Raw genomic sequence first — 19,500 nt, forward strand, 5'->3', positions numbered from 1 at the left:
TGTCCTTTGTCTGTGCATGGTGAACCCAGTGAAGTAGTAGAAATGGCCTTTAATGGACAATAGGAAATGATTTCAATTAATAGCAATCAAAGGTGTGTTAGTTTAAGATTAGAACAATACATCTTAAAATGTGGTCCTAGAGTCCCTCTCATTGGAATCTTCACCAATAATTGTTTAAAATGTAGATTTTTCTGACCTATTAAATCAGAATCTGAGGATGGGTACTGGAAAGTTATAGTTTTAATGATACACCCTAGGTAATCCTCCTGAGATTCTCTAAGATCTACAAATTGAGGAAGAGAAGTTTGAGATTTAGACATTTTTGCCTAGGATCTTTAATAAACACTTGCTCCAATGTTTATTAAGTAAAATTAGACCTTTTCTCAATTGCATGGATCCAAACTATAAAGCACTTTGCTTCCCTGATAAGTTGGATTTGGGGGCTGGGGCCCATCTACTGCTCGACTGCAGTCTTATTAGAGAGGTTTAGATTTGGATTTCTTTGAGAGCAGACACAAGTGGTCAGTAACATTGCTGGGACTAGTGATAGGGGACAGCTTGGCTAGAAACCAGCAGCCCACCAGTTCCAGTTCCTTTGGGGGTCTCCTGTGGGTGAAATGCTTGCCTAGGGCATTTAAGTCATTGCAGGGTAGAGTTCACAAGTCTTAAGGAAACAGGCCTCCACAGAGAGCTGCAGTACCCTAGAGGTTAACAGTGTTAAAGGTAGTCACACCCACCACCTACTATGTGCCTGGGTGAATTAACCAACTCAGGTCTTAGATTCTTCTCATGTAAAATGGGGTTACTGCTAGTAGCAGCCTAATGATGAAAAATTGTGTGTAAATCATCTAGCACAAGGTCCAGCATGAAATAAGCACTTATATATGCTTGTAGTGATGACTTCACAAGAGCTGGACTATATAATCTTGGGAGCCAAGCTTTTCCAGTTGATTCTTCGAAGACCATGTTAGGTATCAGAAAAGCCTGGGGATTGGAGTAATTCCAGATTATTGTGTGTGGGGGGATGGCTATGGGTCCAATAGTCCTTCATATGAGCTATATTTTTGATATCTGTTGGTTTCATGGAACATCCAACCCTAATGTTACTTATTGAAATCTACCCCCTCAGGGTTGGTGTAGGACTGAACTGAGTTATGTGAAGTATCATTCGCAGAATGACTTTCATTTGCATACCTTCTCCAGTTACAAAGAAAGTCAAAAGTCATTCCTGCACACACACACAAACACACACACATACACAGCCTTAACCCTGGCCACCTCTATTCATACTTCTGGGGTGTCACATTCTATAAAGCCATTTTAGGTTCTAAAAGTGTTTCTGGCTTTATGATGGTCCCTACCATGAAATACATTTCCATCATCATTTTCTTGACTTACTGGTAAATATTCCTTGAATAAAATGATTTGGTAGACTTGTCCCTAATTTAAACTTGCATCTGGAATTCCCTGGAGGTCCAGTGGTTAGGACTCTGCGCTTTCACTGCCGAAGGCTCAGGTTCAATCCCTGGTCGGCGAACCAAGTTCCCACAAGCTGTGCGATGTGACCAACCATCCCCCCCTCAAAAAACAAAACAAAAAAACCCCCAAAAACTTGCATCTGCAAAGTGAAAGCCATTTCTAGTGGCTTCTCAACTTTAGGGAAATAACCTCTGCCACCCTCCCCACCCCCCTGAAACAAAGTAATCAGGTCAAGACAGTTACCATGAGCAATCCTTTATATAATCCAGTTGCATAACACACTTCTTGAATAAATGACGTATCCTAATTTAGGATACATCACCAGATTCAAGTCAGAGAGTATCCTCTGCCAGTCAATATGAGTGCGGGTCACTGGAAGATCTCTTCGTAGAATTCTTCTTAGGGCTTCGTTTGATAACTCCTGTAATTCTTCTAAGACTGCAGCTTGAAATTTATTCTCTTGCTCTTCCACAAGCCTCGCGAAATTTAGAGCCAGTTGAGCTTGGTTAACTACTTCCAAGCTTTCTTTCAGGTCCTTGGAGATCTCGACATGAAGGTTGACACCCCTGAAGAAGTGAGCTTGCACAAAAATTCTCCCAGTTACCTGGGTTAGAAATGGATTGACTTGGAAAATCCATTTCGATTTCCAAAGGCCATTCCAGTAATCTCCTGTTTCGTAGCTGTGATCTTCAATGCAAGCGATCAAGAACTCTTTATTTTTCACCGTTTTTCTCAGCACATTGCAGTTCCCCGTTGGATAGTGGTCATTCACATACAGTTTTAAGGCGCACAGAACAACAGTCCTCAGGTGCTCCATCTCATTCCGAATGATGCCGTGACTTTGGATGTCTTTTAACTGGTTTTGAAGCAGGTCGAATTTGAAAGAAAGTTTGCTCTGGTAGTCAAAAAACCGGTAGTCACCCACTACGTTGTGGTGAGACAGGAGGACCGCATTCCCGTCGATGGAGAGTGGGATGTAATATTTTTGGCAGTGTTGGTGGCCTGCACACTCACCTAGATGGTGCATGAGTTTTTCATCACGGATAAGCAGACAGAGATCATCAAAGGCATTTACAAATTCCCCTGGAGGAGCCTGTATTAACAGTCTGAGAATTACTTTTTCTTTCTCTTTCTTACTCAGATCGCTAAGTGACATGTTTGGTTGTAGCAGAAGCAGAGCTTCTGAAATAAAGAGTGTTCAAAGATGAGAAAACATTCCATGGGACAACCTTCCCATCAAGGTGTTACACATTCAGCTTAAGATTACCATGTCTGACCATGAAAAAACAGGTTGTCTGGCAAGCTCTGAGTCTCCTGATGAAGTCATAAAGAAGCTTTCTCTATGACGTATGGAACTTTCAATGATATCACATTAGGTGTTCAGACCAAAAGAAAAACATGATAGTCACCTGACAGTGTCGTGCCCAGCCAACCAGCTATAAGAACTTTGAAGATTTTAAGAACTTAGCCTCCAGAACAGCCTTCTTCAAAAGTGGTGTGTCTCTGTGTGCATTATATGTTGTCAGGGATCTAGAGAAGCAGCCCAGAGTTTCTAGAGAGTGTCTGGCAACCCTTTGCACCTTTTGGGGACCACAATGGCATTGATGTATAATCAGGCCCTCAGAATAACTGTCCCCAACCCAATGGAAGCACACTATGCTGAAAGGTTTGAGGGGTTTAAACAAAATAATAAAAATAAAATGAGGTGCGATGGCAGTTCATGGGAAAATGCCAGACAGCAAGAGATGCCTCATGTATAAACATTGTGGGTTTGGAAATGGTCAGAACATGAGCAAGAAACCAGAAAGTTTTAAGGGCAGTGAAGTGAAGAGACCACATGTTACATATGGTTTCTGTGGGATTTAAGTGTTGAGCTAACTCCAAAGAACAAAGGCAACAAACCACTGTGTTTTCTGCTTTCTTTCTAGAAAAGGGGCAGTGGCATCAGTGGATGAATTTCAAGAAATCCCTCTCCTGCAAAGGGGCAGCGTTAATCATATTTGGAACTTGTGGCAACTCATAATGGGGAGAAACTTCTAAGCGAGGAGAAACTACAGGAACTACAGGTCATGAAAATATGGAGAACAAATATCCACTCAGAGTGCTTTCTGTTCCTCTTTCCTCTTTCTTTTGATTTATCCCCTTTCCTTGGTTCTTTTCTCATTCTTTTTGAAGAGTCCTGAACTTAAGTTTCTCTCATTTAAGCAAAAACTGCTTCCTTCCCTTTCTGCCCTGAGTTTTTCTGAGTTTCCCTAGCTTCCTGTATCTTTTTCTTATAATAACTTGAGCTTTGCCATATTAAGTCATTGCCATTAGTTTGAAGGGTTTCCAGTTAGTTCTAACAATCTGAAATTGAGTGTGTTGTTCAACAATTTTTACCAATACCTTTCACGATTTTATAGACTGTCGTATTAATTCTTCCTAACCTTAGTTTTTCAATTTGAAGTGTCCTAATTTTTGTAGTTTCTCTGTAGATAATAAGCAAGCTTGATTATTTTCGCCTTCTCTTTCATAATAAATAGACACTCACCATGGCATTTTTTTTTTTACTCTTTTTTATGGTCCTTAAAATGTTTTTTGGGGCAGGCGTGTAGCCTGACATTTGGCTAATGTAGTGGTAATCATCATATCAGCCATGGTTTGAACTCATTTAATGCCCCCACCTTCTGGAAGTATTAATTGGACCACTTTTCAGATGAGGAAACTAATGCTGAGAGAGATCAAGTGTTGATGTTCAGCTGTCTCCCAAGTTCACGTCTTCAGAAAATAGACTGTATTTCCCAAGTAATAGCTTGATTTCTCAAATGTTAATTTTTATTGTTTCCCTGTAATTTTTATTGTGTTATACCCTTTCATACCTTTACCACAGAGTAGTGCCTACTTAGTTTTTTTTAAATATTATGTATCATAAAATTGTTTTCTCATTTAAGCCTGAGATAGACTCTCCTCTGAAAATAAAAACGTTGAACTGAAGAGAGGTAAAATATTCTTTAGTCATTTTAAGTACTTAATGACTTTCTGTGAGAATTTCCTTAACTTCTTTTTTTGGTGTTCTTCGTACATGGTTTTTGTCCGTGGTTCGGGATGACTTTAAATGTGGAAAAATTACCCTAGAAAAAACTCTGAAATTACTTGAAAAATTAGATATTCGGTGCAATACTATTCATGTGAAGTATATTTTTAAGGTGAGATAATATCCGCCCTCTGAACACCCCACCCTAGGAAGGACTTAATCCAATATTGGAAAATGTCCATAACTACTTGGATGCTTTCTGAAGAAAATGCATATGAAAGATTAGTCTCTTAAGAACTAAAGCAATTAATTATGCTAAATATATTTATAATCAAGACAAAGAGTTTAGGTAAGACGTAAAATGAGTTGTTGATAAAATTTGAAATCATGCCAGGTTATTAGTTTAGAACAATCTGCTGAGAATGCAGGAATGTTCACATCAGATTAGGATTGGTCATCTGATTAGATCAAATCATATAAATGATGAAATGGGTAAATGGATTGGATGTTAGTGATTTATAGAAGGAATGGGCAATCTTCAGAAAAATGGCATTTTTCTCACCTCAAAGCAGACAATCATGCCGTAAATTCTCTTTGTTTAAAGAAGAATTAGTAGGAAGGGAACCTGGATCAAGTCTGTCACTAGAGGACAAAGGGAAAGATCATGAAAAAAAAAGAAAAAGCCAAGTGTTAGCTGAGTTTTGCACTAAGAAGATGGCAAATTTCTTGGTGAGTCAGGCAAGAATACTAGACTGGCCAGCTCAGATAGTTAGGAAGATAGGCATCCTGAATATGATTTTGTTTCTTGAAAGTGAGTAGTCAGATAACACAATCTAGGTTGAAATTGTTACCAACTAACACAAACTGGGAAGCTTGTGTTACCTTACCTGTGAGCTACTCAGTTAGCCTGATATAGTTTTAAGGATGTTGGCAGACGCAGGTTTCCAGTTCAGAGAAAAAAGACAGCTTGGCACTCACAAAAATAGCAACTGCCAGAGTATCAACATTTTGGTGCCACTTCTCCTAGCCCTGTTCCCAAAGTGTGATGTGAGGAGGGTCAGGTGACACGTGCACGGGAGGTGGGTGGCATTACCTGAGAGGGATCTCAAGTTTAGAAAGCCAGAGCTTTTATTATGGGCTGTAGGCCTGTCTGATCTTTGCCCTGGAGGCTGTCATTATCATTATTATCCTGGACAGTAAACAAACCTGCGTTTTCCTCTGGAGGGAGATACTATCTCTTCATTACGTAAACATCCTTGAAGAGCTAGTCCTGAAGAAAGGTGGTTGGTGCCTCTGCTTAGAAAATAAGCAGAAACACACAGCAGACCCAACAAGCATTTTTCTCAATAAGATTTAGCCCTCATGTTTACTAACCAAAAGAGGAGGCTTCAAAAAGAAAAGCTGTACTTCTCAGGAGACTGCAGTAAAAGACAAAGAATTCAGAGCTGTTTCTATGAATCCAAGTAGCTTGTGCTGCAATAAGCTATCAGAATTTTAATCAATTCATGCCTAATACCACAAGTGAAGAACACAAGTATCTGTGAAAGACCTTTACACATAGAATTTTCCCCCAGTGGTATTGCCGGAAGGGAGAAACAGCTATGTGCTTTCAGGTTTAATGAAATTCACATTCAACACAATATAGAGGTAGTAATATGCTAAATCTGTATCAAATGTGAAATATTGAAAATCTTATTTAGTGATTATCAAGTTGCTTTGAATTATCTGCAAGATAGAGATAGCTGTTTGAAATGCACTTGAGTAAAATGCATGCCATACTGAAAAGCATCATGTAGAATGCTCAACAGTTATAACAAGTAAATAAATAGCTCATTAATTGAAATTTATGATTATTTGGACATAGCAGGGCTGAAGGTCTATTTTGTTTAGCAAAACCTTTTTAAAGTAGCTATGAAAACAATGTTAATTATAGAAATTAGAGGGCAGAGTTTGCTTAGAATACTTCAAAAAACCCTTTAAAATGACCTCAAATACTTTAGAAGCATAAATTACATATAAACAAGGCTGATGATTATGATAAACCATTCTCGTCTATTAAAATAATTCCCCTAGGCCCTCTAATAGAAAATACTTTGTTGCCTTAGGCTAAATTGCTGTGTATGCATTAAAATGTTGATTAAGTAGTATGCTCAGGGAAGATGTATTGGCTAACTGAATTTTCTGGAAAGATGAAGGCTAAGTTTAAACATCTGACTCTTTTACTGTAACTTTTGTTGCTAATCTTTCCACACTTCAGGGTACACATTTTAGCCAGAGCAAATAAAATGAATCATAATGAATCTTTGTTTTTGGTGGCCACAAAAAAAAAAAAAAAAAAAAATGCTCAGCTGTTGTCATTAGCAAGCTCAATGGATGTGGAGATTGTTGAATCTATTAGATTCTAGTTGTATAGTACTTGGCAAGCCAGAAATCTCTGAGCAAATGTCTTAACCTGCAGAATGGGGATACTATAATAGTTATTTTGCAGGATGGTTCTGAATATTAAATAAGATATCGTTTGTGAATGTACCTAGTACCAGGCTAGGCATAAAGTAGGCACTCGATAAATATTAGTTGAAGCTACTTCATGATTATTCAAAAAAATATAGAAAATTATGCTACATTCATTGATTTCCTAAGAAGCTGACATAAATTCTGACATGAATTAATTTTCTAAGGTGAAATTTTGTTATAAAATTTGAGTAAAGAACATGTAAATTTATGACCCTGTCAAAATATTGTCAACTTCTTTTTACAAAATTAACTATTGAGTCATGGCTTGAGCAGCAGTCCTCTAAGTTTCTTTTTTATCCCTTTACTAACATTTTTTGTTTGCTTTATTATTATCTTTAATTTGTAGCATGTCAGCTATTTTTAGGAAATATTACGTGCCATTTCAATACATATAGCTAGTCTTAGATTACACTCTTGATTGTTGCTGAGTATGAAATAGTATCCTCTTCAATTTCAAGAATTTATATTATTATGGGACTAACCTTAAGTCTTCAAATTCTCCAAGCAGTTAGCAACCATTATTAAATCTACAGTATGTGCATGGCACTCTGTTAGAAACTGCGGATTGTAAAAAATAAACTGTATGCCTCTTTTAAGGAGAAAAGAAATACAGAAATTATTGTTTTAGAAGTAGATTATAATAAATTTCCTAGGTAATACTAACAGGGAATCTGAGAAGACAGAGACTCTAACATGGGCTTTTATAAAAGATTCCATGGTGGAGGTGGCATTCTTGCTGGACCTTGAGGAGTGAAAAGCAATACGTGTAGATCACATTGCTAGAAGTGGTTGAAGAATCAAAGGTAAGCAGCCATGACTTGAGTGTAGGATGCTCCAAGGGGAGTGGTGAGAAATAGCTGCAAACACAAGTTATGGCCAGATGATAGAAGTCCTGACTGGTAGGCCATGGAATTTGGACTTACTTTTGTAGGCAGTGGGTAGCCATTGGCATTTTTTGAGCAGGGAAATATTGCATATTTTAGGATAAATCTGGCAGCAGTATAGAATGGATTGGGAGTTAGAAGGCAGAGAGATGAGGTAGGATATTCCTTTACTGCCTCTGCCCTACAAATCTGCAACTTGGGTCAATTCAGACACTTACATTTGTGTTTTGTTTCACCTCTAGTTTATGATTTCCTACCTTAGTTGGTTCTCCAGACTCTAAGTTTATTTTTAATCTTATCTGAAAAATAAATTGCACCATATCCTCTTCTAAATGTTACAGTCTCTCTTTTAGCAGATAAACTGAAAGCATTACATTTCTTTACATTTCTTCCTCCAACTTCTTCAATGTTTCATTGCAATCAATTTTGCCTTCACACCTATTTTGAAAACCTCTTTATTTTGAAAATGCTAAATTCAATGGTTAGCTTCTCCATGCATTTTATTTATCCCTCTTTTCTTAAACTTCTCTCTATTCTAACTCCGAAGACATCACTCTCTCCAGGTTTTTCTTTAAAATTTCATATCGTTCCTCCATCTGTCCTGCTAGCATTCCTCTTCTGTTCTCCTCTTAAAGTTGAGTTCTTAATTTTCTTTCTTTTTACTTAACAAACTCTTCCTGAGCAATCTTAATGAGTCTTTCTCTCTGCTCCCACCCCCAATTTTATTGAGACATAATTGACATACAGTATTGTATTAGCTTTAGGTGTAACAGCATGATGATTTGATATATGTATATATTATGAAGTGATTACCATGATAAGTTTAGTAGACATTTATCTCTTCACATAGGTACAAATTTTTTTCTTGTGATGAGAACCTTTAAGAGTACTTTCTTAGCAACTTTCAAATATATGATATAGCAGTATTATCTGTAGTTACCACGCTGTACAGTACATCCCAGAATGATTTATCTTATAACTGGAAGTTTGTACTTTTTGACCACCTTCATCCATCCTGCCCCTCTTCTATGCCCTAGCTGTTCTCATCCACCCCACCATAGCTAGAGAACCACTAATCTGTTCTCTAGCTATGAGTTCTTTTTTTTTTTTTAGATTCCACATGTACATGAGATCATACAGTATTTGTCTTTGCCCGTCTGACTTATTTCACTTAGCATAATGCCCTCAAGGTCCATGCATGACATCACAAATTACAGAATTTCCTTCTTTTTTATGGATGAAAAATATTATATATGTTTATATGATATATATACACACACACACATATATATCTCATATTCTCTTTATCCGTGTAGGTTGTTTCCATGCCTTGACTATTGTAAATAATGCTGCAATGAACATGGGGGGTGTGCAGATAGCTTTTCAAGATAGTGATTTCATTTCCTTTGAATGAGTGCCAAGAAGTGAACTTGTTGAATGTTATGGTAGTTCTGTTTTTAGTTGTTTGAGGAACTTCCATATTGTTTATGACCATTATTTCAACTCTTTATCAAGTAATTCACTTATTTCTGTTTCTGGGGTTTTATCGTGTTCTTTTGTTCGGAACATATTCCTCTGTTTCTTCATTTTCTTTTACTCTCTGTCTGTTTCTGTGCCTTAGATGGAACAGCCCCCTGTGCCAGTCCTGAAGGGGTGGTCTCATGTAGGAGATGAAACTTATCACTCAGTTCAGCCCTGGTTCTGGTTTGTCTCTCAACCTCTGTGACAGTCCAAGCAGCCTACTTCATTCTGAATGGCTCCCAGTCACTGAGGGTGTACCAGGACCTGGCAGTGTCTCATAACGGAGGATCAGGCAGCATCTAGATGCAGGCTGATTGGAAGCTGGACCCTCACGCAGCAGCTTGTAAAGTGTGCAAATAGACATCTTTCAGGGGAAGACTGGAAGATGGGGACATCAGTCCATTCCCTCTGAGCAGAGCCCCAGAGGGACTGCCAGCCAAGGACCTTCTCTTTGTTTGGCAGGGTTCTGCTGAACCCGTGAACACAAGCCCCACTGGCTGCCAGAGCCAGGCTATCGAGGGGCGTGTCCTCTGGGAAACAGCTGGTGTGCACAAGCTCCTGGCCTTAGGCTACAATCTCCAAGGTATGCAAATAGGCCTTCTTCAGGAAAGACTGGGACTTGGGTGCCTCTGGCTGCTGTATCTGTGCAATAGAAGCAGAAGGAAACAGAATGAAAAAAGAGAAAAAACCAAGTTTGCCAGGTAGTTTAAACAAGTATGTCAGAGTTTGGGAAGAAAGTTGCAAGTCATATGATTTCCTAGAATATATTCTGAATACTTTGTTTTCAGTGTAATTTCAGAGATAATTTTAAATGTTACATTTTATTTTAAAAGTTCTTGTTTTGATAGATCAGCTTTCTCAAGATGTCATTTTTAAAGCAACATTTCATCTTTTTACTAACAAACTGAGCAATGGAGAATGGTTAACAAAATGAAAAGCCTTAATTCTATTTTCTAAAGTGTACTATCAGAATGACTGACAATAGAATTATTTTAATATGTTCTTTTATCCTCCTGTATTCAGTCATTCATTTAAACTTATAATCACTAGCCTCCTACTTTAGGGTAGGTCCAGTACCAGGTATTGGGAGTAAAAATAAGAATAAAATATCTACCTTCATGGGGTTCATCTTCTTAAGGTAAAAGATATATTTTAAAATTATACATAAATAATGAAAGAGTTGTTTGGGAAAGTTCTTTTTGTAACGCTTGCAAAGAATAACCACTTAATGAGCTTCTTCTTTTTTTTTTTTTTTTGTATACAGGAGAAAGATGGCTTCATTACTCTTATTTTATGTTGTAAACTATAAATGATTAATATGTAACATTTTAAAAAGCTATAGTATTCCCTGCAGTGGGGCCTGAGATTTTGCATATTTTCTGTAATATGTTTTTAAAAATAGTTTTCCTACTCTCCCTAGCTTTAGGGAGATATTTAGCTCCTTTATCCAATTAAATGAACATATTTCACCAGGATCATAAAATTGTTTAGGTGCTGGACCAAGTTCTGAAGACCTCAGTCAGGCACTTTTATAAGTACTTAGGATACAAGAAACAGATGACAGACTTCCTGTCTGAGACAATTTGGCAATTCTAGAAGAGAAGTAGAAAAAAAGGCTTTAATTCCAGTGTAATAAACCCTAGGAGAGAAGAAGGTACAGAATTGTATAAGAATCCTGAGTAGGACTCCTAACATGGCCTGAGGAAGAGACACAGAGGGACATAAGGGAAGACTTCTAGAGAAGGACACTTTTTCGAGGATTAGTAGAAATTCGTAAGTTAAGAAGTACAATAAAAGAAGGGCATTCCAGACAGAAGAAACAGCCTTTACAATAGCAAGAGACAGCTTGATGTTTATACTGCAACTAATTCAGAGCACAGGCAGTGTGAAGTGCAAGGGAGAAGAGGGTGAGGGCAGAAACCATCAGTGATGTCTTCAAGGGTCTTGGATTCCACACAATAGTTTGGATTTTGTCCTGAAGACAAAGGAGAAACACTGAGAAATTTAAGAGAGTTAAAGAGATCAGACTTGTATTTGACACAATTTATTTATTTCTGCACATATACTCTCAATACGTGCAATGGTGTATTGTTTTTTCTTTCCTCCTGTTGCTTGTCCCTATTGTTTTGGAGTTAGTTCAAGTCCTGGTCTACCATGCCTGTGAGACTGGGGACAATTTACATAAGATTTTTGACCTTCAGTTCCCTCCTACAGGGGAGATATTAATACATTGGTACCCTACACGTTGTGGCTGCTCTTATGTGCCTCAGTACTCAGATTTGAACCTTCCTTGCTTATCACTTTTCTTCTTCTTGCTTCCCTTCTGCTGACACTCTGTCATCTTTCTTCTCCTTATTACTTACCCTTTGTTGCTTTCCTTTTCCTTTTCTCTTTCTATCAAAATTAGAACTTCCCATCTTCAGCGATACGATTCTCACCTCTTGTGTGTGGTTTTTCTTTTTTGGTAATTTGATTAATTTTTGACCCTTCATTTCCTTTGGGTTTGATCAGCTGTAGCAATTATTTGGATTTGTGGAATTTTGTTTCAACTTTATATCTCTAATTCTTTCTAGTATCAGATAACAACTTCAATCTTTAGGGAAAAACAAAACAGAACGAGTTACCAGAGGACATTTCAGATGGTCAAGTTTATATCTTGCTTGTAAGAAACAAAATGTTCATTGCTTAGTGGATAAAGTATATCTTATTTTATGCTGCTATTCAGTAAGACAGAAGTTTTAATTCATACAATTTTACATGACAAAATGTTTCGGGAATTACAGGCACACTTTGATTTTTATTGACTTGCTTAAGATCTTATGACAAATTATGAGCAAAATGGAGCTAAATTTTAAAAAAATTGATTCTGTAACATTGACTTATGTGGACCTCAAAATCCAGAATTTCAAAACAGTAAGTTGAACTTCATAGTCTACTGAGATTATTGATAATATGAATTATTTTTAAGATTATGTAATTTTAAGGTGCTATTATTGTTTAATGAGCTCTGGAGACCCAACTTCTCATTTGACGACCACCGATTCCAACCTTCTTCCCAAGCTTATCACCGTCTCATTCCCACTGGGGCTCCATTCCAGCCCCTGCTTCTTCAAGCTGCTCTGTACGTGTAAATTAATGCTCCTCCTTGAACTAAGCTTGTGCTCTTCCTACTTGATTCCCAGCTCAGACTGTTTCTTGGATTCCTCAGATCAAACTCTCTGGTAACCACCAGTGAACTTTTCATAAAAAAGTGAAGAGATCATTTCCAGCATGTTTATCCTCTGTTGTACCTTAGGGTTGTTTTATAGTTAAATTTGTCAAAAGATGAGACACTAGGCTGGAGGGTGTGAGGGAAACAGACATGGATAAGACCTAACAATACACTGATATCTTCATCCTCATAGCAACCTGTTGACATAAGTAGTGCTATCTATCCCCATTTTGCAGATGAAGAGTATGAAGCTCATAGTTTAATTTAGACGTTCAAAATCCCACATACTTTGGAGCTAGGAATATAATGTCAGCTCCGACAGTCTACAGATTGTCAGCTTTTCACCACAGTACAGTGGCCCTTTAACACGAGCTTTCTGTACTTAAGCTTAAGTACTTTACAATGTATTGAGAAAATTAAAATATAAATAGCCTCTTTGGAAAGTAAATGTCCTTCTAAGGTGCACTTTCTATACCTCAGTTTTTTATTTGTAAGTGATACTCTAATTCTACTAGTTATTCTAACTCTCCCCAACTCCAGACTTTCTTGACTTCTCTCCCTCATGCATCTAAAATGTTAATGTGTTGAATCCTTCTGACTTCTCTCTTCATAATTTTACTGACACCTGTTCTTTAGTTTCTACTCACCACCTCCCACGTGGATGGCATCTTCTCTCTTCCCTTACCTGCAGTTCTCCTCTTCCCATCGGTAATGCACAACTAATCACGACTAAACCTCTCCTTTGCTAGTCATTTTCCTACTCAGAACCTCACAGTGATTCTGTTACTTTAAATAACTGGACCCAGCCCACTTTCCTGTCTCTTATCTCAGAAAGTTCAAACGTGAATTTTCCAGAACAACCAGGTGAAGCTACTCTTTCTCATCGAAACTGACCTTGTTTGTCCCGCTCCCAGTTCCTTCAGTGATTATGCAGATTCCACTTCCTCAAAGTATTACCACCTATTGCAGCTTCTGTATTTACAGTGATCTTGAATGACTGATTTATTCTGACATTTATGGTGCAGGATGCCTATTGGTGACATGGGGTTACATACTGTTTGGATGGTTTCAAGAAGCTACTCAAGTAGAGTAGAATAGAAAAATGAAATGTGTAATTGAAAGATAACCTAGACTCCTCATCTTCTCCCATACCTCTTTCCATTCCAACTATGGCTATTGGGTTGTTTTGTTTTGTTTTTTACACAGAGGGTCTTCTTATTTCTGACCATTTCTTTACAAACATCCACCCAGGAATAACTCCAACGTGTTCATCTCAAGCCTGTATCCCCCTCCAGATATTTAGATTCATATTTCTGACTCTATAGAACACATGTCCCTGAAAGTTCCATGACCTCTCAGAGTCAACATTTCCTTCTGCAATCCTGCACCCCTGCTGGATCACCTTTCCTTTTCCCAGTCAGACTGGGCAGATCTGAAACCACAGGTCTGTTTTCCCTTCATGATGGACCCGTGTCCTAGATTTCAGTTTCCAAGTGCCCAAAACAAAGCTTTTGATAGAGGAAACCAACTAGGCAGGGACAAAACAGCAGACTATAATGAGCTCTATGGGATGGCATATGTCATCACCACAGTGAGGAGAAGGTCTGAGGCAAATCCAAATGGTTCTGGGATGTCCTAAGTCTGGAAGAATCTCTAGCAGCTTAGCCTGAATTTGGGCAAGTCTTTCCGGGTAAAGAACTGCGTGAGGGCTCTAACTCTTCCCAGGGGCAGGATACACTTCTTCACTTAAACTGGGCAGCTCTGGCCACTGGGTTTTAAGTGATGATGATCCACTAACCTTTCCTCAACTTTGGCACCATTTCATGCAGTTTTATGTATTTTATCTGAGATAAGAATCCAATGTAACTTCTTTCCAGTATAAGTTGGTATATATGTTACACAAATACTCTAAAGTCTTCATTTTTTGTATTTTTTATATTCACAATGTGAGCCCACCAGTCATTTTTTTTTAGTAGAATAATGACAGGCTGAAGCAAGGAAGAATCACCATAGAAGAATTTAGAAGAATTTATCGAATTATTGCACACAGAGAAGAAATTATTGAGATTTTCAACACGTATTCTGAAAACCGGAAATTTCTTTTTGAAAAGAATCTGGCCCAATTTTTGACACAAGAGCAGTATACACTTGACATTAATAAAAGTACTGCTTCTGAGATCATTCAAAAGTATGAGCCTATTGAAGAAGGTATGCTTGTATTTCAAAGTTTTATCAAATATTTATATGCAAACTATTTTTTAAGAATTGCACTTATTAAATTCAAATTTTTGATTGGGTCAGATTTCTTATGGGTAATATTATATGTTGGCTGTTTTAATTTCATATTTTACAGACAGCAGATGTATCTTTTAGAAAGCTATGTTGTGTAACAGCGGCATTCTTTCATTGTCCAGTTCCTTTCTTTTAGCTGCTTCTGTATATCTCTCAAGTGTTCAGAGATTAGCTTATGGAGGGAAAGCAAGATGAGGATTCTATTACAAGTACTTTTGATGTTCATTAATAAGATAAAAACCCAGGTATAGGCACTTTTCCATTTTTATACACTATCTTATTGAAAAAATATATGAATATTAAATTAGCTAAATGAAAACAATTCTAGGAAAGAATAAAACATTATAAAATCACTAATTTTCCTGTTGTTTATACACATAATTGTCTACAACATTTCATAAACATTAAAACATTTTTGCTTTTCTTTCATTTTTTGAATGAAGTCATCTGGTTTAAGTTCAATGACCATTTTGGCTAGTGAGCTGTTGTATAGTTGTTGTTGTTTTTTTTTTTTGTCATACAGTTTTTGATCTCTGTCTCATCTTTCATTGGTTAAAATATTTCAATTTTTTCCATTTATGTTCATTTTTAAATTAAATAATAAATAATAATGTAATAAAATTTGCACAAAAAACACTATTAAAGCATGCTGTTTAACCCTATAGAAATTAATAGTATAGCTCAAAATATTTATTAACAAGGGATATATGAAAGCCCAAGTTCTGCCTTTGAAAACTGGTTTATGGCCACCAATGCTTAACATATGATAATATGGGTCCTAAGAAAACAAAACTTATTCCTTCATGGGCTCGTACATTCATAATTTATTCAAATATTTATCTGTGGCCACCGAGTATGGTTCTAGGAGCTGGGGATACAGTGGAGAGCAAGGCAAACTAGGTCTCATATTCCTGATAGGGACTGGAGGGAGATTGACAATAAATAATTAAACATACAAATGGATAATTTCAGGGAGTGCTACGTACTGTGAAAAAAATAAAATAGAGAGTAGACAAGCACGAGGTCTAGCTCAGGTTGGTTGTTTTTTTTAAATTTTTATTTATTTTATTAAAAAAATTTTTTTTTCATTTTTTATTTTTTTTAAACATCTTTATTAGAGTATAATTGCTTTACAATGGTGTGTCAGTTTCTGCTTTATAACAAAGTGAATCAGTTATACATATACATATGTCCCCATAGGTTGGTTGTTTAGGAGAGTCCTCGATGAGGATGTGATATTTGAACTGAGACTTAAGTGGTGAGAAAGAACTAGACATGTGACAAAATGGGGGAAGAGAGGTGTTGGCCCTGAGTTGGAGAATCGAGGAACAAGAGGAGGACAGTGTGGTTGGAAGCTGGAGAATGAGGGCAAAAAGCATTTGGACAGGGATTAAGTCATGTTGGTCTTGTTGGCCATAATTAAGATTTTGGCTCATGACTCAGTGCCACGTAAAGACCTTGGAGGCTTTTAAGTATCATGGTGGTAAGACTGAAGATAGTGGTAGTAAGAGTTTGGTCTGATCACCATTAAAACTTTGCAGGTTTGCAACAAGATAAAGAGCTTGCATCAGAACGTAAAACAAGTACATCTCTAAGCACATCTGATGAGTCCAGCTGATGACTTCTTTCCTTTCAATAGCAAAGACTTTCTCTAAGAAAGTAGTGAATTGATTTAGGCTCTGGTTCAAGCTCTTTACGTCATTGCCACCTGGAAACAACCAGTTCACAGACAAGCACTTTTAGTAGCATTATTCCAGTCAATATTCAAAAACAAAATTGCCACTGTTACCTGCAGGTGGTAAATTAAAAGATACAAAGGGATAATGGGATGGTGCCAGTGACATCTTGGAATTGTTTGTATTTTAACCATAATATTACACTGTTAATCTATTTCATCTTCTGGGCCTTACTCTGCTTCCATTCAGATAGTTTCACACAGCCAAGACCTTGCATTTCATTTACATGGCTATTGATCACTTTAGAGACTTATTAAGGTCAATTTGAATTATGATCTTACAGTCTCAAATGCTGCCAAGTTTCTCAGTCTCATCCCACATTGATACTTGACATATGTCAATACCAAATGAGGAAAACTTCATTTTATTTTAAAAATAAAAATCCATGAGATTAACTCTCATCTCAGTCTGGTAGTTTTTAAAGGCACAAGAGGAGTTTGTTTTCTATTCCATGACCAAAGATAGTTACTTAATTAGTTAATAGTTCAAAGGGGCTATAGGCCAATCACTGCTAGTTGCACTGGGAAAAAGAATAAATTCATGCAAATCATTATTATTACAATATATGATGCCTTTGCCCCATACACTCACATGTTTCTAAATTTGCATAACTTTGAAATAGTTCACATGACTGTAAGCATTTTATGTATTTTCTTCTAGCTTTCATTTTTTAAACCAAAATTGTAAGAGCATTTTGAATGCTGGCTTTTTCATTTTTATGATGTCATAAACATTTACTTATGTCACTATATATTTTTTTCTGATACGTTATTTGTAATGGCTGCTTAGTATTGTATCATAGCTTGAGATTTAATTTGTTTCCTCCCCCCATTTATTTTGCTTTTATAAATAATGCTAGTGTGAGCATTCTTGCACATCCATCTTTGTCTGAGGCTCTATTTCTGTAGTATAAATTCCCAGAAATAAAATTCTTTGCCAAGGATCACCACTCTCTATTCTAAAGTGAATACTCACACCAACTTTTAATTTGAGGCAAACTGAGTAAACAACAACAAAAGCAACAGTAACTAACCTTTATAGAGCTAATATATAAAGTTAGTATGCAGGGATGGTTGTTATGATTACAGTAAGTCCCCTACATACGAACGAGTTCCGTTCCCAGAGTGAATTTGTAAGTCCAATTTGTTCGTAAGTCCAACAAAGTTAGCCTAGGTACCCAACTAACACAATCGGCTATATAGTACTGTACTGTAATAGGTTTATAATACTTTTCACACAAATAATACATAAAAAACAAACAAACACAAAAAATAAAGAGAACATTTTTAATCTTACAGTACAGTACCTTGAAAAGTACAGTAGTACCAGCTACATCATTGCTGCTTTTATGCTTGCTTCTGGACATCCTGGGCTTGAAGTGAAGATACTGTACTACTTTATACAGTACTGTACAGTAAAGTATACAGAAGCACAACCACTTGTAGAGGATGCATGCACGTGACAATGTATGCCAGACACGTGAACTAACTTACGTGATTGGACATGCAAATGCAAGTTCGCATCTTTGAAAGTCGCAACCTGAAGATTCGTACGTAGGGGACTTACTGTACCACCATTCCAAAGATAGGGAGAAGTTAATAGGCTCCTCATATAACAAATAAATGGATGTAACCCAAGCTGTCTCATTCCAGAGCCAGTGTTCTGCTTAAATAGATCATTTTGGTTTGCATGATACTGAGTATAAAAGTTCAGAGATCATTTGCTGAAGATGGTAATATGCAAATGACTCAGCAATTGCATTTATAGGCATGCACCCAACAGAAACATGTACATATTTGCACCAAAAGACATGTCCTGGTTGTTTATAGCAGAACTTTTTATAATAACCCCAAACTGGGAAATAATCTAAATGCCCATCAAGAATAGAATTGATAAACAAATTGTGGTGTACTCACACAATGGAAAGCTATATAAAAATGGGAATAAAAAATGTCTAACTGTGTGCAACTACAAGAATAAATCTTATAAACAATGTCAAGCAAAATAAACCGGTCACAAAAAATACATATTGTGTGAGTCCATTTATATAAAACACAAAAACCAGGGAAAACGGAATCTATGCTGCTAGAAGCCAGACCGTTGAATACAGTTGCGGGTGGAGGGATGTGGAGGAAGACTAGAAAGTTAGCAGGAGGCGGTCTTCGGGGTGCTGCTCTGTTCTGTTCTTTCACCTTGGTGCTGGTTATGTAGATGTTTAGCTTGTGGAAATGAATGGATCTATGACATATGTACTTTTCTTGTATGTATTTTTAAAATATTAAAAATCAGAGATGATTAAATAATATATAATCTACTTGAATGTTGATATAAAAGAACTAAATATAAGAACCTTAGAAAAATTTGTTTCCAAAGAAACATTAAAAATAGTATTAATATTAATTCTAAGTGAATATTTTAGAAACACACTCTGCTACTAAGCTTTAAAGTGAGATGTAATTTACATACTACTAATGATATTTCTGCACTCTTTTTATTTATTTTCATAGTTAAACAAGCACACCAGATGTCATTTGAAGGTTTTACAAGATACATGGATTCGTCTGAATGTCTACTATTTAATAATAAGTATGAAAGTGTTTATCAAGATATGACTCATCCACTGAGTGATTATTTTATTTCAAGTTCACATAATACGTACTTGATATCTGACCAATTAGTGGGACCAAGTGACCTTTGGGGATATGTAAGGTATTTCAATTTTTAAATCCATTACATTTTAAAAATGTTTGAAAGTTCCTGGTGGTGTCTACCTCAGTAGGTAATAATTCACAGTAAAAGAAGGCTATGCATGTTATAAAAACACATAGGGAAGAAGAATTTTGATTAGTG

General features: G+C 36.7%; 2 protein-coding genes across 2 annotated transcripts in view; one reads left to right on the plus strand and one right to left on the minus strand.

Annotated features, from left to right (window-relative positions):
- Nucleotides 1-1,735: 1,735 nt before the first annotated feature.
- On the minus strand, nt 1,736-2,635 carry CAPZA3 (capping actin protein of muscle Z-line subunit alpha 3). The gene has a single exon (XM_007194813.2). It carries the CDS (start codon nt 2,633-2,635, stop codon nt 1,736-1,738), a length of 900 nt encoding a protein of 299 aa, XP_007194875.1.
- Nucleotides 2,636-3,074: 439 nt separating this feature from the next.
- The window catches only part of PLCZ1 (phospholipase C zeta 1), a 49,244-nt gene continuing 32,818 nt past the window's right edge, over nt 3,075-19,500 (plus strand). The window contains exons 1-4 of the mRNA XM_007195058.2: nt 3,075-3,145; nt 4,505-4,664; nt 14,599-14,830; nt 19,158-19,359. Of these exons, the coding sequence (XP_007195120.2) occupies nt 3,075-3,145; nt 4,505-4,664; nt 14,599-14,830; nt 19,158-19,359 (665 nt within the window). The remainder of the gene's footprint in view (nt 3,146-4,504; nt 4,665-14,598; nt 14,831-19,157; nt 19,360-19,500) is intronic.

Source organism: Balaenoptera acutorostrata, chromosome 11 (genome assembly GCF_949987535.1).
Source record: "Balaenoptera acutorostrata chromosome 11, mBalAcu1.1, whole genome shotgun sequence".
Classification (NCBI taxonomy): Eukaryota; Metazoa; Chordata; class Mammalia; order Artiodactyla; family Balaenopteridae; genus Balaenoptera; species Balaenoptera acutorostrata.